Source organism: Phallusia mammillata, chromosome 1, assembly GCF_965637545.1.
Source record: "Phallusia mammillata chromosome 1, kaPhaMamm4.hap1.1, whole genome shotgun sequence".
NCBI lineage: Eukaryota > Metazoa > Chordata > Ascidiacea > Phlebobranchia > Ascidiidae > Phallusia > Phallusia mammillata.
The window spans coordinates 23,440,600-23,461,909 of record NC_137252.1 but is presented as its reverse complement, the minus strand read 5'-3'; the positions used below and the strand labels follow the sequence as shown (position 1 = coordinate 23,461,909).

The 21,310-nt window shown below is 36.0% G+C and overlaps 4 protein-coding genes across 6 annotated transcripts; 2 read left to right on the top strand and 2 right to left on the bottom strand.

Annotated features, from left to right (window-relative positions):
- The first annotated feature begins 2,531 nt into the window (after window positions 1-2,531).
- On the top strand, window positions 2,532-6,313 carry LOC145238297 (tRNA-dihydrouridine(20) synthase [NAD(P)+]-like). Of its 3 annotated transcripts, none has more exons than XM_080101436.1 (14): window positions 2,532-2,856; window positions 3,096-3,141; window positions 3,306-3,394; window positions 3,483-3,526; window positions 3,601-3,661; window positions 3,785-3,898; window positions 4,198-4,355; window positions 4,595-4,763; window positions 5,034-5,167; window positions 5,505-5,603; window positions 5,688-5,778; window positions 5,840-5,913; window positions 6,004-6,120; window positions 6,245-6,313. In XM_080101436.1, exons 1-14 carry the CDS (start codon window positions 2,623-2,625, stop codon window positions 6,267-6,269), a joined length of 1,455 nt encoding a protein of 484 aa, XP_079957562.1. In that variant the 5' UTR covers window positions 2,532-2,622; the 3' UTR covers window positions 6,270-6,313. The 3 variants fall into 3 exon arrangements, with proteins under 3 accessions (XP_079957562.1, XP_079957555.1, XP_079957570.1); XM_080101429.1 differs by having other exon boundaries at window positions 5,490-5,603; XM_080101444.1 differs by lacking the exons at window positions 5,840-5,913; window positions 6,245-6,313 and having other exon boundaries at window positions 5,490-5,603; window positions 6,004-6,075.
- Window positions 6,314-6,962: 649 nt separating this feature from the next.
- On the bottom strand, window positions 6,963-7,975 carry LOC145238319 (phosphomannomutase 2-like). Its single transcript, XM_080101456.1, has one exon. The coding sequence runs from the start codon at window positions 7,901-7,903 to the stop codon at window positions 7,154-7,156; it is 750 nt and encodes a 249-aa protein (XP_079957582.1). The 5' UTR covers window positions 7,904-7,975; the 3' UTR covers window positions 6,963-7,153.
- Window positions 7,976-10,338: 2,363 nt separating this feature from the next.
- Window positions 10,339-12,836, top strand: LOC145230220 (uncharacterized). The gene is made up of 2 exons (XM_080095609.1): window positions 10,339-11,002; window positions 11,788-12,836. The coding sequence occupies exons 1-2, from the start codon at window positions 10,989-10,991 to the stop codon at window positions 12,818-12,820; spliced, it is 1,047 nt and encodes a 348-aa protein (XP_079951735.1). The 5' UTR covers window positions 10,339-10,988; the 3' UTR covers window positions 12,821-12,836.
- Window positions 12,837-17,882: 5,046 nt separating this feature from the next.
- On the bottom strand, window positions 17,883-20,259 carry LOC145231065 (uncharacterized). Its single transcript, XM_080096319.1, has 2 exons — window positions 19,650-20,259; window positions 17,883-19,019 (listed from the first exon to the last, which is right to left on the bottom strand). The coding sequence occupies exons 1-2, from the start codon at window positions 19,661-19,663 to the stop codon at window positions 17,987-17,989; spliced, it is 1,047 nt and encodes a 348-aa protein (XP_079952445.1). The 5' UTR covers window positions 19,664-20,259; the 3' UTR covers window positions 17,883-17,986.
- Between the last annotated feature and the right edge of the window lie 1,051 nt (window positions 20,260-21,310).

Below are 21,310 nucleotides of genomic sequence, written 5' to 3'. Positions count from 1 at the left end.
TACTATATATAGCTTATTTTCGACTTTGTCGGCCGGGGAATTCTGGGTGAATTCTGGCTTTTTTCTGGGTCTATTTTTGGTCTATTCTGGGTCTTTCGTGGGTGAATTCTGGCTCTTTTCTGGGTCTATTTTTGGTCTATTCTTAGACTATTTTTGAGTCTTCTAGTTTTATCCCATGTGGATGTGTAGCTGATTTGAACGTTCGCCTTTAACGTTATTCAAGAATACAAAGAAAGAAGAGACATATGTGTGGCTGTTAATCAGTCGGCTGTTATTGAGATGCAAAGATCAGACTCACCAAACAATTTGCAATGAACATCATAGTTTACATTGTAGCCGCCTTTAACAAGTCGTCATCGAGGCAGGTGCTGCTACACGAACAACATGCAAAATTATTTATTGCTATGATAGCCAATCTGATACCAGTACGTAATATTTTACATGAGATATACAGCGACCCGACCTGATACTCAATACTTTAGTATGACAAAAATACATTATTTACTCTAGAATTTAAATTTTTGATCAGTTAACTTTTTGATGAGGGCTTGTCAATATTGTATATGCACAAAACAAAAGTGTATTCAAAATATTGTGATTTGACTCTTGAGCATAAACATTCCTTGGCCTACTAAACCAACGTTAGAAAATCTAAGCTGTGTTACTTGCTGCCACTTATACGTTTTAGATCAGCACTTTTCAGCAGTGTTTCATACCGGAACGGAACGAAACCAAATAACGTTATTCGTTCTGAGCAAATTATTTATTTCGTTCTGGACCGATATTTTCATTTCGTTCCGGTCTGACCGAAATAAATTTATAACGGTATTTTTTGGTATTTCGGTCTTAACAAACGAACATTTCTTTGTGGTCTTTGCAACTATTAAGCGAAAAAGGAAGAAAGTTGCAACACACAAGATTTATTGTCGGTAGTTGTTACGTCACATAACATTTGTCAATGATGGTCAAACGGATGTAAATTGTAGGAGCTTCAATTTTTATTATGGCTTAACGGCGCGAAATTTTCAGCAATTGTTTCATGTCAAATGTCCACAACGAAATACCGGAATAAAAAATAACGGTATTTCGTTCCGTTCCGGTATTTTGAATATTTTTTATTTCGGTAATTTCGTTCCGGTATTTGAGCCAAAAATTATTTATTTCGTTCCGGTGTAACGTTCCGTTCCGGTATGAAACATTGCTTTTCAGCCTGGGTCGCGACCTAAAAGTCCACCGTTTGAATCAGGGAGTCGAACCGGAACTGAACCCGAACCCGCGAATCAGTTTGAGCGGTTAATTTAAAAAAAAAACGAATCTGAGTTAAGCCCCATATTTTGTTTGGCGTCGGACCGGAACCGAACCAACAGCACACGAAAGAATAGGCTACGCGAGATATAACACCTCTAATAGTTTACGGTCTAAATTCTTTTGAAGTTTGAAGGCCAGGTAGATGATGGGGAAAATTAAATTTAAACTAATGACAATTTAAACCGGTTTAAAAACCGCAAACGGGTTCGGATCGGATAGTTTTCGACTCCCTGGTTCAAAATGCGTGGGTCGTCGAACACAAGAGTTTTCGATAACCATAATTGTTCAGCGTTTCTGACTCACGAACACTTGCAACGCGAAGTTCCTACTTGAGTCTTGACGATCAATCTCTCTTGCAATACTTTTGGTTTTACATTTGAAACGATGTCAACCGTGTGCTGAGCAGTGCTTAAAAAACTTGGGTCGCCTGGGTTACCTGAAAAAATATTGAGAAGCACTGTTTTACATGTCATAGCGCTGAAGTCTACATTAACCATCCCAATGCAGTGTCTCGTTTTTAAATCGTTTTTAATCGTCGTGAATCGTTTTTACATTCATACTTTAATCAAATTTACAACTGCTGTAAATGTCATTTGACATTTTGAAGAATATTTTGGCAGTTACCATGACAATGTCGAGCACTTTTCGTCCGTTTATAACGGTATTGGTATTTGGCCCCAACCCTCCGTTCCCGAAGTATCCGTTACCATGCATAGCACACAAGATATTGGCGCCGATACAGTTTTATCGGGCCAACCCTAGTAATCAAATCAAAATTGTGGTCCAAAAATACTGTAAACATATGTGTGCAAAGTGGGCAGCTGAGTTTTATCAAACTTATATTTTCAATGACAAGAAAAAAGTGCTTCGTTTATTTATTTATTTTTTTTTTTTTTACGCTTCGCTGAGTTTAATTCCAACTTGTAAACAGTAAAGTGAGTAAACACACGTGTTTCCAAACCGCCTATTGAGTATTGACCGAAGTGTTTTATATAGACTTTGGTATTGACTAGTCACTATAAATAGGCTTCGGTAACTACCGTGTGATCCGATCAGAGGCATTTAAGTAATATTTTTTTTAATGTGTAGATTTAATGAGCACAATAACAACATACTTGTTTGTTTATTGATTTTACAGATCCTCATTTATACTGCCTAATAATAATATATTTTTCCAATATTTAATATTTGATAATGTTGAAAAAAAAAAAGCCTTTTTTATTAACCCTACTCTGGAACGTTTGTGTATTTAGTGGTCAGTTTTGTCACCAGTTTTAACTCCATATTTATTTTAGGGATGTTTTTTTAACAGTCATGGGTTTTCTTAATGTACTTCATATAAAGTTGAGACAACAAACTGTGGTAAAACTGCAAGCTTGCATTAGACTACTGAAAAAATTGGAGGACATTTGTTTAAGTTCTCCATTACAACCAGCACAATCGAATTTGTATGAAGGAAAAGTTATTTTGGCTCCAATGGTAAAACTTGGACGACTTCCAATGCGACTTCTCGCTTTAAAGTATGGTGCTGACTTGGTTTATACAGATGTAAGTGTTATGTTGATTTGTTTGTTTGTAATTAGTGTATTGAAATAACATTTGGACTAATAAAAGTATACTTATAAAATTTATGAAATGTTTGCAAATGTTGATGATTAAGGCTTTTCAGTTAGGATGTTTTTGCATTCTGTCTTTAACAATTCTGCACATTCATCACCTTTATCGTTCACATTTGGAAATGTATTATTCTTTGCATTAATGTATTGTTTTATAATATTAATGTTTAGGAGATTTTTAGTCAACAACTGAAGCACTGCACAAGGACTAAAGATGGTACATAATATTTTTGTTTGTTTGTTTAATCATCAACATTAGCTTTGGTATAAAAGTAAATATAACTGTCCATACCAGCTGTATGTTTCACTAGAGCATTTGATCAGAAGTAAAATCTGTAACAACCTGATATATACCATTGTAATGTATGTGTTTATTTTTAGATAGACTTGGACTGGTCAATTTTACTTGTGGAGACTTCCATTTGTTTCAAACATGTGCAGCAGAACGAAAAAAAGTTATTTTACAAATGGTACATTTGGATTGAACCAACTTCTGATTAGTTTAAAAAAACATGTATTTTGTGGTGTTATTGATAAAAATATGCATACATGTTTTAGGGAACCAATGATCCAGATGAAGCTTTAGAAGCTGCCAAGTTAGTGTAAGTACAGTGGTGTTAATTTACAATGTGCCTCTTTTGACTATAAAATCAAATACAATTATATGTTGTTTAAGGCAGAATGATGTCCTTGGTATCGATGTAAACTTTGGCTGCCCAACTCCAAATGCAGAACTGGTAAACATGATGCATTTTGATCCTTCAACATGTCATTCATTGTCAAAAGCAGAGCTCAACAACTACTTGTTTTACAAGAAGTCATAAACTCTTTCATACTTTTAACGACATGATTTTGTTTAGTCACAAACGGGGGCTTTTCTTCTCAATAGGCCTGACTTGGTTGTGCAGATTTTGAGGAAATTGGTAAATAACCTGTCAGTTCCAGTCACATGCAAGATTAGAGTCCTTCCAGATGTAAGTATGACAAATTTTCCTGCATTTTGTACCCAAAAATAGCAAGCAACATAAAATCTTCAGAAAGAGTATTTGTTATTTGGACAAATGTTGCCCTGGTTACGACAAGATATAGACAAGCCAATATATTTGTAAAAGACATGATTTTTGACAATTCTTATGTCTTTCTCAGATAAAATGTAAATTCTGGCTATCTATTCAATGACGCTGATTAGTATTATAAAATTTTAAACCAATGCATGAAGTTGCAATCCTAATTGATGGTCTTTGCAGTTAAGTGTAGCATACGTTGGTTGTAGATAAAAGAAACCTTGGAGTTGGTAAGAAGGATTGAAAGCACTGGAGTTTCTGCTCTTGGAGTGCATGGTAGATTGAGAGTCGAGAGACGAAATGTAGCAGTTCGTGTTAATGAAATAAAGGCCATCACTGAAGCAGTATCTATACCTGTCATAGCTAAGTAAATGCTTTTGTATAGGCTGTTAAACTGGTTTACGTTTGTTAGATAGCTTTGAAAGCTCTGTTCAGCCACATTGCTTATTTTGCTGTTTTTAACATTGCCAATTTTTGGTGAAATTTATTGTCTAAAACTAATTTGGCCATCACTAAAAATCCAAAAAGTGTACATGCACAGTATTAATGATTATATTTTGTAATGACAATTTTGGCAATATTATGATTAAAATTGTTTTTTTGCAGTGGTGGGTCTTTAGAGTACATTAACACTTTTGACGATATTATTCACTTTCGTGAAAAAACAAATTCTTTATCAGTAATGGTGGCACAGTCTGCAATTAAAAACACATCAGTGTTTCGTAAGAATGGTGTTTTACCCATTCATAAAGTAATTCAAGATTATGTTACTTTGGTAAGTTAAATGTAATATTTTTTTGCTTCATAAGGAACCCAGAATAGTTTTGCTCTGTTCTCCTGTTTGGGTTGAGACAAAGTTTAAAGTCACATTAGAAGATAGTACCTTTGGAATTTTGTGTCAACATATACATTAGAGATTACAGATTTTCAAATTTCAGTTTTGACTAAGCCACTCTTTTGTATTATTACTAAGTGTATATGTTTGTGTTTAGTCCTAGTTTTAATAATCCTAGTTATAATAACCCGCAATTTATTTATGTTTTAGGCAATGCAGTATGAATATAGTCTCATCTGTCTTACACATGAACTACAGGAAATTATTGCTCGAAATTTTAAACCTAAATATATACCCCCAACCTATGAAAATCTGCACAGATGTGAAACATATGCAGAACTAAGGTACAATTTACTGCATGTGAATATCAGTTTAAATCCTGAAAACCACACTCACTTGTCAAGAGAATTGTCCTCTCATTAATAACCTGGATTACCTAGCTTACACCATACATCCTACAGCATATATATATTATACAAGCAGCTATCCGCGATCTCAACCAGTTTAAGTAACCCTGGTGTAAATAAACCTGCAGTCAGGCCATTGGTTAAAAACCAATGTGTTTTAACTTTCCACAGCATTTTTTTTCACAAGTCGTTTTTAGGAATCCATTGCTAAATTTTAAATCTTATTATTTCCAAATACCAATTACTTGTTAACTTTAAGATGTTGCCGTTACAGTAAATTACTGCAGTTGGATGAAATTACCCCTAAACCAATTTTAGAAGAGCAGAAACCAGTTGATGAGAATTACATAGCAATGAATCTGCCTTTTAAACGGTAAAATGATTTTGTTCTTACAAAACCCTACAAAAAATATATTATTTGAACAGTAAAAAGTTACTATTTTGTCAATTTTTGCAGTGGAAACTATACCATTAAGAGCAACAGTCCCAAATCCATATTGATGACATGGGCAATGCAAAACAAGCAACCTAATCCCAAATTTGAAATTGTAAGTGATTTGAATGCTTTTTGTCGATCATGTTTATTCTTTAGGAATAGGTGTTTTGTAGATAAGACACAATATGATTGGGAGATATACCTGTAAGATTCATTTTGATGGAAAGATTTATCATGCAGTTACATCGTAAGTCATGGATTTCTGGGCCCTTTATGAATGTGTTACCTTTTGTTGTTATCACTTATTAAAAAAATTGTTTGTGGTTGCTTTTTCCAGGCAGCGAGATAAACGCTTAGCAGAGCATGCTTCATGTGTAGTTTGTCTTCGTCATTTAGGATTGCCTGATGGAAAAAAGTCACAAGAAGACTCATCATATCCACATGAAAGTCTGGGGTAACTTGTTTTCAAAATTGTTTGTTTACAGGTTGTGTGATAAAAGAGTTAAGAAATATGATGCTTACTATTTGGCATGTGACTTTTACACTAAACCACCCAATTTGGCATTTTTTCGTTTCAGGAATTACCGAAGGGCTGAAATGTAAATGACATTTTTTACCTCATTGATCAATAAAAAAGAAAAAAAGTATTGCTGCGTACTTGTTTTTATTTCTTACTAGAGTCTTTTTGTTTGGCAAATTTTCCATAAAATGTTGAACAATTAGGGTGGAAGTTTAACTGTAAGTGGATTTTATTTATCTGTTTTTTTGACTGTTTAAACCAGTGGTTCCCAACCTTTCGTGGACCATGGCCCCCTTAAAGTAACTTTTTGGCCTCGTGGCCCCCTTCAAGTGACCATGTAGGACCTGTGCCCCCTTAAAATGTAGATAGCAAACTCGCGTTGGAATGCGGTATTAATTTTGGCCTTAAACAGGTCTAATAGAGTAAATGAGCGTGATAAACCTCACTATAAACAAATATTATGTGAAATTGTCAATTAAATTCGGGAATAAAGTTAAAGTGAAAATGACTTTTAGTGGGTGTTTCTTGTGAATCTATGCCCGTGCCCCCCCCCCCGGAACACAGCTCGTGGCCCCCCTGGGGGGCCATGGGCCCTGGTTGGGAACCACTGGTTTAAACTTTCAGCCTATTACTAGCCTCATCATTCAGGACAAATTGATAATACCCTGATGGAAAATAAACTGTTCACCTATTTAAAAATATGTCAGTACACATTAAGGTGTATCAAACAGCAAAATAGAAACTGCTAATGTACTTCCAAATATATAATACAAAAATCAACAAAGTTTTTGTATTTCTAGATTCTAGCAAGGGATTTAAAAACATTACAACAAGCAATATAATATCAATGGTTTCACTGTCAGTCCAAAGCTTCACAATAACAACATACAATGCTAAAACAAAATGCATAACTGCCCTTGTGGTGTATAAAAGTGCTGAAATTGTTCATAAAATTACAAATCTGCTATTAAAACAATTCAGAAACCTGATGTCTGGTATCTTCAGGGGACACCACAGTGTGACCAATTGTTCTATCTGCAGTAAAAATTTCATAGTCATTTCCTCCTGGTGAGGTCTTGTCCCCAAAAAAGTGGATTTCTTTGTATTCATCTTTCCCAATATGCCCCAAGCAAAACCTCTTGTCCCAACCACGGGGAAAGACATCTATGCTTATTTGACCACCAATAGAGAAAGTCAGGTTTTGATCTGAAAATTCCTTTTTCAAGGCATTTACAAAGTTTGTGCGAATATTGTGCTTTTTATCATACTCATGAAATTCTTCTCTCTCTTGTTGTGAGCAACTTCTTCCTACAGGACACACATTTAGCATGCCTTTTCGGAACTCAATAAAGGTACCTCGTTTTCGTGGCAGTGTCAACTTCGACATGTACTCCAGACAAAAGTTAATAAGTCGTTGCAACAATTCATCTCCAAGGTGATTTTGGATGCTTTCTTCACCAATAAGTTTACCATTCTTGTACGCCACCAAGCCATTTTCAGAAAACACATATTCATATGATTGAACTAACTCTTCTGTGGTACATCCTAGTTGTTCAACAATTTTTTTCAAATCTGATCCACCAACAATACCACATACAACTTTTTGCTGTAAATCAGTCATAAACTCATCCATTTCTGAAGTAATCTTTTGCCTTGGCAATGTTAAAGTTCCATCGACATCAAAAAGACACAATGTTGAGGTATTTTTAGACGGCATTTTGGTAAAACTTGCTTATTGGCAATAAAACTTTACTCTATGTAATGCTAGAAGACAAAACAGTTTTTAGAAACACAAAGAGAAAAGCAGCAAAAATATTTCATAGGCAAAGTAATTACAGCTAGCCTAATACCAACTAATCATGATCAATTTTTACAACCATTCACAAACGAATCCGAACAATTACCCCAATTTAGAAATGTACGACTGGAGTTTAATCTAAGAACATCGCTGGTTATATATATCCAGCTTGCCTATTCATTGTTGTAAATCTAAAACATACGTAGGTAAACTCACCGAACAAGTATTACCGCTTCAAGAAAAACGTCAACGTTTACAACATCCCGCTTTCCACGTTTACAAATATTGCGGCTCTTCGGCACGCTTAAGTGCGTTTAGCTACGCTCCGATGCGTTGCTTTATATTATTTTTGTGTCCAAGAGGTCTGCCACTGAGAATTTTACGATATTCCAAGGTATACTTGCGAAAAATCCAAAGATGATAAAATTAAATTCACATACATTTTCTATCTCGCTTTGTTGTAATTGTTTACATAAACACGTGTGTGGACAAATAAGAGTAGGTCTTTTACCGTATCACGGAACGCCCGTATTAGTCGTACAGACTTGGTAGTCTTTAGAGCAAAATGGTGGTAATTCTGGTTCTAATCTAATTTATAATGATCGAGTAAGCTCTAATTCTAATTTAATTCACAGTTTTCCCATAAACGCTAGTTTGTCCAACGGCATTTTGAGGCATGTGATACGAGTATGTGTTTTATATTCATTGCGCACAAAACCACGTAATTAACATGACCAAACTACATCACTGAAATACGTTTTTCAGTTAAATTGGCACTGTGACTAACAATACGATAAGCAGTATCTCATTGGGTCTTGCGGCATAATAGAATCTGGCAATAAAAAGGAATGCAGTTTGTATGTCAGATGAAAGAGGATTATGCAAATAAGTTCACTAAATTAGCATCATCAGATTATGAAAACCAGTAGTTTCTATGAAAAAACAGTTATGCGAAAACTGAGGTAGCTGCCTCTCTGGTCCAAATAATGGACTATTTTTGAATTAATGCTGCTAAACCGCTTGACATGACGGCTACATCAGCTCCGATTGAATACGTATTAGACACGCCAAATTATACAGTTTAAAATGTGCGAATCTTTAAGTTGAAATTTGAAACAAACTGAAGTTGGTTGGTTTAAATTTAATTCTAGTTTGAAATCTACTTTAATTTATATTTTTGGATAAAATGGTAATTCTAATTCTAATCTAATTCGTAAAACAATAAGTTGCTCTATAGTTTTAATTCTAATCAAATTTGAAAAACCAAAAAAAATCTGGTTGTCCGAGTCTGGATAGGCCACAATTGGAAAGCTTTATATATGATATGGTTATCTAACGTCCGCAATTCTCGGACACTACTTTTGGTAAAGTCCATTAAAGTTTTGTTCGTATTGTCAATTTATCCAATTGTCATTGTTAAACGATTTCGTAAAACATAAAGGGCACCGAAAAATCATGGTCATCGAATCAAGTAAAGTTATAATAACTAAAAGATAGTTAATTTAACAACATTATACATTTGCCGAAACAACAATGCTACCCTTTCCACGTAGTGCTAGAGTCTTGATCCTGTCTTTTTTTTCTTTATTGTAGACACTGCTGCTGCAGTCAAGACGTTATTCCCTTCCTCCTGAATCTGTAGTGGTGGATGGCAACTAAAATTTATTGGGTGTACTTTACAACGTAAAACGAAAATGAATAATTTTGGATATTTTGGTCAATATCACGTGGAAAGGTGGTCGTGGCTCTATTAAAGGTGCCAAACAATCAGACAAAGAACTGTAGCCATATAACGTTTATTTATCAAGCTTTTGGGAAGTTTAATATGATAAAAGTTTTTCCAATAGGAATGCACAAATCGGTCGGCCTATGTCATATAATGCCGCACGTTACGAACAAGATTAATTGCTGCGCGAAGTTTAGTTAACCCAGCATGCATTCCTCGTACAGAAAAGAGCTTGATTCCAAGTAAAGTGCTGTCATAACGAAGGCCTTAGATTCTAAACAATGAAGTCATGCATTCAACGTATAGTATTGACTCGCTTATGAAACGTTCTCTTATATTATACGTAATACACTTAAATGGCTGACCGCGGTCAGCTTCCGGCCTTTTGGGATGGAGAGGTGGAACTGCAGTCTTTGTGTCAAACGTGGACCACTAAGCAATTGCGAGGAGCTTGAAAAGTAACAAAGAGAAGCGAATGTTTCAGTGATGCAACGCATTATATGAATCATTCCTAAGTGCGATGCAATTCCACGAATCTAGATGATCTTTTCCTGCGTTTCGTTGTGGCAATTGTTTGCAGTATTCACTTTCAACACAAGAAGTATTTACTTAAGCTTCTTAGCTAACGCTCTTGTTTGGCTAAGATGAAATTTTAAGCTTCAGCAATGAATTTACATTAAATTGCAAGTAAACTGCGTATAGAAATCCGTATGATATAAAACAAAATAGGTTGGGAACCACTGCTATTTGTCACGGTTTAGGAAACGCAAATTTTTCGATTTACTGTCTTAGACATGTGATATTTGCATTACTGACGGATTACTGATAGTGTTTGCCGGTATCAGGCAATTTTTACCTTTTTGTAATGTGTACAAAAAATAGTTTATATAGCTAAATACTAGATCGCTTAAAAATGTGTTAAACTGCCAGAAAATGGCTTTGGTCAGCGGCGTTCAAAAACTCTACAAAAAAGCGCTGTGACATTAGGCTATACCAGCGGTTCCTAACCCAGAGTTCACGCAGATTGTGTCTCTCGGGGTTAATTGTATGTAGGAGCTCAACCAGACAAGATTAAACAAAATATTGCTAAAAAACGTTGTGGGAACTGTATATAATCGAACAAACTGTAAAACATGGGGAAAAACTAGAAATAATTAATTGTTGATTTTAAATTTGTTCACTTCGTGCGTGCAGGGATTGAATTTATACCTTTCACAAAGAAATAGTTCATTTTACATTTGTCTGTCCTACATCTTGATTTTTACAAGGAAATTCGTCATGAATTACAGCAGGTATGTGCAGTCTAGCAATAAACCATTTTTTATCATACTATATGCAAAAGTTTTGGTCTAAGCGTTATTATGTTACAAACAGGTTAATTGAAGGTAATCTAGGACGATTGAAAATCGAAAAATTTAATCTAGATCAGTGGTCGGCAACCGCCGGCCCGCGGCCCGCGGCCCGGTGCCGGTCTGCTATCAGTTTGTTACCGGGCCGTATACTTTTTCAGGTTAAACGCTTCGAAACATTTTGCCAGTGCCTCCCGGAACTGACAAACTGAATTATGCGTTTTTATTGCTAAATATTTGCAGTTTTTTTGAAGGCCGGTCCGCGATATAATTTTAGGTTCAAAACCGGTCCGCAGTGTAAAAACGGTTGCCGACCTCTGTGATCTAGAATTCTAGATGCTGAGTTAAATTTTGTGATCTTAATGTAAGGTATACTTTAAATAACTTATGTTAGGTTTTAGTGTCCTTGTTAAAGGTAGAAGTTTCACAACTGGAAGTGTCGCAAAGTAGGCTACGCATTGTTTGTAATTTCTTATGCAGCTTTGAAATGATTGCATTATAGCGTGTAATGAACTTTTGTTTCGGTTGACATTGTATGTTTCTTTTCAAAACTTTTAATGTGTAGCTTTTTTGTGCTGCGAAAATTGCCTATGTTTTGCGATTTACTAAATTATGTGATGTACTAAAAACTGAAAACGAACAAGCATATGACGAATAACTTTGCTGCATAAATGCAGCTCAGTTAAAGTTTATCCTCGTGTATCTAACTTAATATATGAATACCATAGAAACGCAAACGACACTCAACCATTGGGAATTCCTAAACCTACGCCTATTGTCATTAACGGTATCCTGTTTGCATCCAATCTATGGATTATTGTTTCGCTCATCCACTATGGACAGAAACATCGAAAGTGGTCGGGATTTTCTTCTACCAACAGCGAAAAACTAAGTCATGGGATGATATACGTAGCGGCGGTTGCTTGTTTTTTATTCAGTCAGATTCGGTATACTCTGTCATTCGTCGAACTAAGTGTTTATCGTATTCCAAACGCAAACAACCATTTTTGTGAGATTCTCGGCGACTGTTCATACTGCGTAAAAAACTGTGCATTTATCGTCACTCAGCTTGTGTTCTGGTTGCGTCAGCGAGTTTTCTATTCAAACAAGATGCTTTCTTGCGACTACAATCGCTTTCTGCTTTTCGTAAGCCGGTACTCAATGCTTTACATTTTAATTTTTACTTTTAGTAGCCTCATCCTACATACAGCACTTTACCCTGCATATTTTTACGAGCACGTTAGTTGTGTACATAAAATCAACAGCACCCTACATACCGTGTCGATAGTAATGAGCTCTTTCACATACGCAACTGGTGAACTTTTGTTGATTGTTTTATTTATTTACCCGATGCGCAAACGACTCCGTGAATCTTCACTCGCTCGTGTCTTCGCAAGCAAAAACAGAGACGTTCCAGTCACCTTATCCCCTTCATTTCAAAACCCATCGACTGATATTCGCAACAGTAGCGACAAAATTGAATCTAATGACGCACTTACCACGCTGCGCAGCAGAGTGACGTCATCGTTCCACGAAGAAATCAAAGGAATAATGACTCGATCAACAGTTTTGTTGCTGGTGTCTGTCCTGTCAGGTGTTGCACTGACCGTTGTTGGTAACTACATTGTAAAACGCTCTGATTTGCGAGATGAGGCGATTATTTATAGTAATTTGTTTCTGTTTGCGCACGGCCTTTACATTGTCTTCTCATTTTCCGCGTTTAAGTCTATGTTGACTTCACCTTTGGAAATTTTTAAATAGTGTATGTCAGGGGTTTCCCAACAGAATAGTAATCAAGTTTAAATGAAAACAATTCCCACAAAATTGTGTGTTTTTTGGGTTAACTGTTTCCTTTTTTTCGCAGCCGCTTTTTGCTAGTCTTAAACAAAGCGTTGACAAGTAGTGGCTCATGTATATGCACGGCGGGGCTGCAGATCCATTCGACTTGATAATAACGATGATATTATATTTTTATACTTGTGCTTGTATAATCCTTACAATAATCCAAATATCTGCAGTAACCCTTCACTACCATGCAGTTTTGGAAATGAAACTGGCGCGTTAATGCGCTGACAAAGAAGGAAGTACAAAAACAAAATAAATAGGCCGCAGCTCTTATACACTACGAACAAAAACGTCATGTACGTCATTCATACACTGCGAACAAAACGCAAGTACAAAATATAGTAGCAATACCGAAAGTCATGACAGCGAAAAAAAAATGATTGGCCCGTTTGGCTTTACCAGACTGTTTTATCACAGATTATATTTAACTACACGTATTTGTGAACTGATATTTCAAAAATTATCCTTACGTTAGTTAACTTTTCATAAAATACAGTTTAAAACGTGCTTACATAAAGAACAAGCCGTATTCAACGTATTCAACCATATTCAACAACCATGTCTCCACTTTTAGTGCTTTTTGTAATCTCCTACGTTATGTGTCAATACCTGTCACAAAACATTGCACAAATTTCTGTCTACATCGCTATATTCAGGTTAATGGACAATATCCAGGGTTACATTAAACATGTTTTAAGACCCTAGACCCCAATCAATTGCCTGAGGCGTAGAGCACCTCATAGCCTAGCAAACCGCAACAAAAAGTGACACACAGTATCTTCGATAGATTACAACAATCATGCATTAAAGCTCATGATGTGTGAAACCGCAATTAAGACCATGACACACACTGAAGACAATGTAACAGAAGGACGACCCACTAAATGAATCATCACCGTAATATCCTTATTACTACTTCGGTATTTCACATCGTGTGATGAGGTAACTTTACCCCTCACACCCTAAAGAACTGGGGATAACACGGCAATCACACGAGTTAGTACAACATGACATTAAAATCCTGTCGGAAGCCAACATTCACGATTAAGGAACGTCATGGTTTGGTAAATCTGAAACTTGTTGTCCAAAATTGAGCTTTAAACTATTTAAAATTTTTGGCTTTTAATCTCCAATAGAGCTTTAAACTATTTAATTTTTTGGCGTGGGTTTCAGAAATTTGACAGCCATTTTTAAAGTTAAGTCACCTGGTTATTAACTCAACGCAGGTAACGGTCGTTTATGGGTTAAAAAGATTCAGGACGGGATAAGTAAGTGGAATGAGCGCGTTTAGAGCAGGGGTCACCAAACTACGGCCCGCGGGCCGGATCCAGCCGTCATTTCATCCGGCCCGCGACAACATTTTTTGGTTTGCTAAATCGTATTGATAACTTTGTTACATTCAAAAATTATTCTACTCCTTACGAAAGTTGTCCTGTCGCGATATGTAGAATTGATATTACCTAGTTTAATAGGATTACAACCCAGGATTGATCCAAAGCTGGTTTGTTACGTTACAAACAAGACTACAAGTGTTAATTGTGCGCAAGCAATTGCTTATTTTGTTACGTGTGACGTAATATACAAGTATTCCTCGTAAGATGAGACCAACTGTATAATTCAACAGTCGCAACATCAGATTTTAAATGGGTTTATAGAAAGACCGTCCCTTGGCGCCACTACAAAAATCGCCTCGAGGGCTAAGTTTGGAAGGACTGCGCTAGGGCATGTAAACCATGCGGCCCACGCGAATCATTATTACGCTTATCCGGCCCGCAGTGAAAAAAGTTTGGTGACCCCTGGTTTAGGGAAATCCTCCCGCCAAATCTACTTTTATACGTTAATCAGCGGGTAGGTGAGCTGTTAACCTCAATACAATAAAAACAACTTTCCACAAAACGCATCTACAAAAGGGTATTGCATGTAGCCTCGTGAGTTCAAAAGTTTGTGGAGGAACTGGTTGTAAACACGGACTACTCCACAATTTTCTAACCAACTAGGTTACATAAAATATCCTAATTTTAGGTTATAAACAAAACCGTAATAAACACATTACAAAATCATCATAGTTTTTTCCTTGCGTATTATTATCCCGTGAAAAGTATTTATATTTGTTATTCCATGGTTTATGTAAATAAACATTTATGTAAATATTTATGGTTTATGTAAATAAACATGGTTTATGTTTATGTAATATTTGATGATAGTTTATGTAATGGTTTATTCAAACGGAAACAACCAGTTTTGTAATATTCTCGGCGATTTTTCTTACAGTGTCGAAAATTGTTCATTTGTTTTCAGTCAACTTATCCACACAGGGTATCAATAGTAACTTGACCAAGGTTATTCAAAAGAGCGATATCACCCTCCAGGGGGCGATTTTGTCAACCGACAGGGCGATTGTGACAATTATTGGAGTTGGGTGGTAATTTCATTTGAAAGTGGGCGATTTCATATTTAATAATTGTCCAAAAAAATATGCAAGAACTATTTTAAATGAATTAGCTAACTAACTTATAACTTACAACCAGCTTTCATTAGTCTTGCAAACCAGGGTCGCATTTAGCTTAATTAAACAAGCTGCTATTTCAATGAATAGTGTATGCTTTTGTTTTCATGATCACGGAGGCAGGGCTGGGCAATTAACTTGCCTCTGCAGACAATGGATTAAAGCTTAATTCATTGTCTTCTCTATAGATAGGAACGATACTTATACATCGTCAACGAGTTTATCTTCATACTTGTTCGCTTTCACACCTCCTTTATAATCTCTTTCCAAACTACAATGTATTTGTAACTAATTTGGTAAATCTAGTGTTACTTCTAGTGTTAAAATATACTCACACCAAACCTCACGGCTCACCCACATTTAGCTAATTTTCTATAGGTGGCGCAAAGAGCATTTTAGCCATTTTAAACGATACAATATATTTCTTAAACTGTTTCTGGTTAGGTTTATTATGGTCGGGGTAAGGTATTAGCACTATAAAAAAATTCAAAAAACATTTAAAAATTTAATAAAATTAGCTATAGCACTTAATTTCTAACGCAAAATTTTCATAAACCCACATCCTATTCCTACCGCTCTTCAGCTGCTAACTAAATAATTCGGCTCTTATCGAAAAATTAGCTAAATGCGCCACCTATCGAAAATTAGCTAATGGTTGGTCTTTCGTGAAGTATGGTTTTAGTGTCTCTACCGTGTTACTTTTCTACTCTGCCTGGAATATCACTTTGTTTCCAACCAAGATAACAGAGGGCGTTTGTTCGCGCATATTGACAGTGTTGTCTTGTGTATATGATGTAATAAACTTTCTTTAGCTCACTGAACTGCAGTTTTGCGGAACATTGCGGCGCACAGATGCGCTCTACAGCTTTTTGCTACGGTTAGTTACGAAATGTATTTTCTAAAAACTCTCACAACAAATCATATTTTTTAGCTTTTTGCATGGTATTACTGTGGTTAAACTATGTAACAAAGTGTTTTGTGTTTTTATATGGTTAAATTTTACTCGAGTTATTCTTTTAAACCACTGGAATAGATTCAGAAATGTTGTACCTTTTTTTCTCCAAAATAACCACAGAAAAATTATAACGAGTTGGTAATGTCCAATAGACTCGAATTACTGAGTTCATTTGGTTCCGACCCCGATGTGTTTATCAAGGTTTTACACCAGCTGCTCCACAAACCTTCGAACCAACGAGGTTGTAGAGTCTTTTTCGTGTAATTTTTGTCTCACGTTTTTGATTTAAACACTCAATACGAAAATGCCGCTCTAGTTTCTGCTAATTACGGAACAATCGTATACAGCAGTGGTTCTGAAACCTTTTTTGAGCTCGGCCCAAATCTGAGTTTTATGAACATCTTACGACCCAAGCCCCAAACCACCAAAAAATGTTTTTTTTTCCTTGTACGAATATTTACTCATCCTTGAACGCTAACTGTACCATCTCCAACTTCAATTACGCAAGATTAACTTGTCCTATTACTTCCCGTGCTATGACGTTACAGTCGCCATGTGCGAAACAGTATAGTGGGAAGGTTATTGTTTGCGCGACCCATGTTTGGCTCTAGGATGTGGGTTTATGAAAATTTTGCGTTAGAAATTAAGTGCTATAGCTAATTTTATTAATTTTTTAAATGTTTTTTGAATTTTTTTATAAGCTTAGTGCTAATACCTTACCCCGACCATAATAGCCCTAACCAGAAACAGTTTAAGAAATATATTGTATCGTTTAAAATGGCTAAAATGCTCTTTGCGCCACCTATAGAAAATTAGCTAAATGTGGGTGAGCCGTGAGGTTTGGTGTGAGTATATTTCCCAAGTAACACTAGATTTACCAAATTAAAGTTACAAATACATTGTAGTTTGGAAAGAGATTATAAAGGAGGTGTGAAAGCGAACAAGTATGAAGATAAACTCGTTGACGATGTATAAGTATGGTTCCTATCTATAGAGAAGACAATGAATTAAGCTTTAATCCATTGTCTGCAGAGGCAAGTTAATTGCCCAGCCCTGCCTCCGTGATCATGAAAACAAAAGCATACACTATTCATTGAAATAGCAGCTTGTTTAATTAAGGTAAATGCGACCCTGGTTTGCAAGACTAATGAAAGCTGGTTGTAAGTTATAGTTAGCTAATTCATTTTAAATAGTTCTTGCATATTTTTTTGGACAATCATTAAATGTGAAATCGCCCACTTTCAAATGAAATTACCACCCAACTCCATTAATTGTCACAATCGCCCTGTCGGTTGACAAAATCGCCCCCTGGAGGGTGATATCGCTCTTTTGAATAACCTTGGTCAAGTTACTATTGATACCCTGTGTGGATAAGTTGACTGAAAACAAATGAACAATTTTCGACACTGTAAGAAAAATCGCCGAGAATATCACAAAACTGGTTGTTTCCGTTTGCAATATGATAAACACTTTACTGGGCTCAGTGCCGGTACTGCACCAGGTTTTAACAAAACCTATCAACCTTAGCAGCTGTTTATTTTGTATCCACTATGGGAGCCCAAGAATTTGCGAAATCGACGCAAAAAAGTAAAGATCTTAAAAACACAAGATGATATTTACACTATTTGAAAAATTCCAATGGTGAAGTCAACATAGCCTTAAACGCGGAAAATGACAAGACAATGTAAAGGTCGTGTGCAAACAGAAACAAATTACTGAAAATAATCGCCTCATCTCGCAAATCAGACCGGTTTACAAAATAATTAACAACAACGGTCAGCGCAACACCTGTTAATACAGACACCAGTAACATAACTATTGATCGAGTCATTATTACTTTTATTTCATCATGCAGTGATGACGTCACTCTGGTACGCTGCGTGGTGTGTTCGTGGTCAGATTCAATTCTATCGTTAATATTGCTAATATCAGTCGATGGCTTTTGAATTGAGGTGGATAAGGTGGCTGGAACGTCGCTCTTTTTGCTTGCGAAGACACGAGCGAATGAAGATTCACGAAGCCGTTTGCGCATCGGGTAAATAAATAAAACAATCAGCAAAAGTTCACCACTCACGTATGTGAAACTGCTCATTGCTATTGATATCGTGTGTGGGATGGTGCTAATTTTATGCACACATTCGAGGTTCTGGTAAAAATATGCAGGGTAAAGTGCTGTATGTAGGATCATGCCACTGAAACTGAAAATTACAATGTAAAGCATTGAGTACCGACTTACAAAAAGCAGAAAGCGACTGTAGTCACAAGAAAGCATCTTGTTTGAATAGAAAACTCGCTGTCGCAACCAGAACACAAGCTGAGTGACGAAAAATGCACAATTTTCAAAACAGAAAGAAAAATCGCCGAGAATCTCACAGAACTGGTCGTTTGCGTTTGCAATTCGATAAACACTCAGTTCTACGAATGACAGGATATACCGAAGTTGACTGAAGACAAAACAAGAAACCGCCGCAACATATATCATCCCTTGACTTAGTTTCTCGCTGTTGGTAGAAGAAAATCCCGACCACTTTCGATGTTTCTGTCCGTAGTAGATGAGTGAAACAATAATCCATAGATTGGATGCAAACAGGATACCGTTAATAGTGATGTTCAGCGATTTAGGGATTCCAATGGGTACAGTGTTAGTCGCGTTGCTGTGGTTATTCACAATTAAAATTAAGCTGCGTTTATACACAAAAATTGTCTTTCCCAAGCTTGCTTGTAACGAATGTTGAAAACATTTTTGTAAAGTTGTAACCCAACCACACTCTAGCTGCTCGAAACACAAATTATCTTGCAGATAACATGGCTCGAACCAACCTTTTGACCCATTTTAATTCGGGCCGGGTTTATAGGGTCGGATTTAGACTTGATTAAATAAAAGAGACGTGACTCGGACCTGTCTTCACTCCTGCACTCATTTGTGTCAACAACTTTCAGGGGTACAATTCAGGCCTTGTTTTTAAAACAATTTGGGCTCCAATTTTATATTCCGCTTCAACTCTATTGAGACGACTCATAAACTTAAAGTATGAATTTATAAAGAGTACGATTTATAGGACGTTTAGCCAATACGTTTAAATTTGTTGAAAATGTCCAGACAGATGTCAAAACATTGCAAAACAATCATTTTTGGCTAGAATGTTTCTCGAAAACTTTGGTGCATGACTATTTCAATCGTCCAAGATTTACGTTCAACTATTTTTTTGTTTAAAAACGTTTTTCACATTTAAACTAAAACCGTTTTATTAAAATTATGGTTTTATGCTATAGGTAACACATACCTGCTGTAATTCATGGTGAACTTTCTTGTAAAAATCTAGATGTTTGCTCGGATTAACTAAACAAACCAGCTGGTTCGAAGTGGGAAGAAGGTAAACCGAATCCTTGTTTGTAACAATTAAGTGAAGGATTTATAAAGCGAAAGTTATTTTATTTTTTACTAAATTTTTATTTCTGTTGAAAGTTTGTTCGATTAAAAATTATACATTGCTAAAATTATTCCTTTCATAATCTCTTCTCACAAACCCATGGCAAACGCCATTTACCAAACCTAAGACATTGCTGTTACGTGAAAAAGTCCTTTTCCTGAAGTACAACGCACTTCCAAGCGGTATACTATTATATACAGACGTATAGGCTATGGCGTATATAGGACTATCGATTGCGGGACTGCATTGTTTTTTTCGAAGGCCTACATTATGGCACTGTTTTACTTTGATTTTGAAACACGTTTTCTGTGGGACAACGCCTGTGAAGCAGAAAACCTCAAGATGTGATATTTCAGAATAGTAATCAAGTTTAAATGAAAACAATTCCCACAAAATTGTGTGTTTTTTGGGTTAACTGATCCTTTTTTTCGCAGCCGCTTAAAACCAAATTGTAAAACTTTTTATCACCTAGATCCTAGAACTTTCCAACGACTGAGAAAAATACACAAATAAAACACATAGCATTGTACATGATACAGCAATGCTAAGCTATAATCACAACGAATACAGTTCCGTTTTTGCTAGTCTTAAACAAAGCGTTGACAAGTAGTGGCTCATGTATATGCACAGCGGGGCTGCAGATCCATTCGACTTGATAATAACGATGATATTATATTTTTATGCTTGTGCTTGTATAATCCTTACAATAATCCAAATGTCTGCAGTAACCCTTCACTACCATGCAGTTTAGGAAATGAAACTGGCGCGTTAATGCGCTGACAAAGAAGGAAGTACAAAAACAAAATAAATAGGCCGCAGCTCTTATACACTACGAACAAAAACGTCATGTACGTCATTCATACACTGCGAACAAAACGCAAGTACAAAATATAGTAGCAATACCGAAAGTCATGACAGCGAAAAAAAATGATTGGCCCGTTTGGCTTTACCAGACTGTTTTATCACAGATTATATTTAACTACACGTATTTGTGAACTGATATTTCAAAAATTATCCTTACGTTAGTTAACTTTTCATAAAATACAGTTTAAAACGTGCTTACATAAAGAACAAGCCGTATTCAACGTATTCCACCATATTCAACAACCATGTCTCCACTTTCAGTGCTTTTTGTAATCTCCTACGTTATGTGTCAATACCTGTCACAAAACATTGCACAAATTTCTGTCTACATCGCTATATTCAGGTTAATGGACAATATCCAGGGTTACATTAAACATGTTTTAAGACCCTAGACCCCAATCAATTGCCTGAGGCGTAGAGCACCTCATAGTCTAGCAAACCGCAACAAAAAGTGACACACAGTATCTTCGATAGATTACAACAATCATGCATTAAAGCTCATGATGTGTGAAACCGCAATTAAGACCATGACACACACTGAAGACAATGTAACAGAAGGACGACCCACTAAATGAATCATCACCGTAATATCCTTATTACTACTTCGGTATTTCACATCGTGTGATGAGGTAACTTTACCCCTCACACCC

What these genes read in the sequence shown, in the direction of transcription:
- LOC145238319 (XM_080101456.1), bottom strand. Translation starts at nt 7,903, where the DNA reads ATGCCGTCTAAAAATACCTCAACATTGTGTCTTTTTGATGTCGATGGA.
- LOC145238297 (XM_080101429.1), top strand. Translation starts at nt 2,623, where the DNA reads ATGGGTTTTCTTAATGTACTTCATATAAAGTTGAGACAACAAACTGTG. An exon ending in TTCAAGATTATGTTACTTTG is followed by an intron (nt 4,764 to 5,033) that starts GTAAGTTAAATG and finishes TTTATGTTTTAG; the next exon opens with GCAATGCAGTATGAATATAG. An exon ending in ATGAATCTGCCTTTTAAACG is followed by an intron (nt 5,604 to 5,687) that starts GTAAAATGATTT and finishes CAATTTTTGCAG; the next exon opens with TGGAAACTATACCATTAAGA.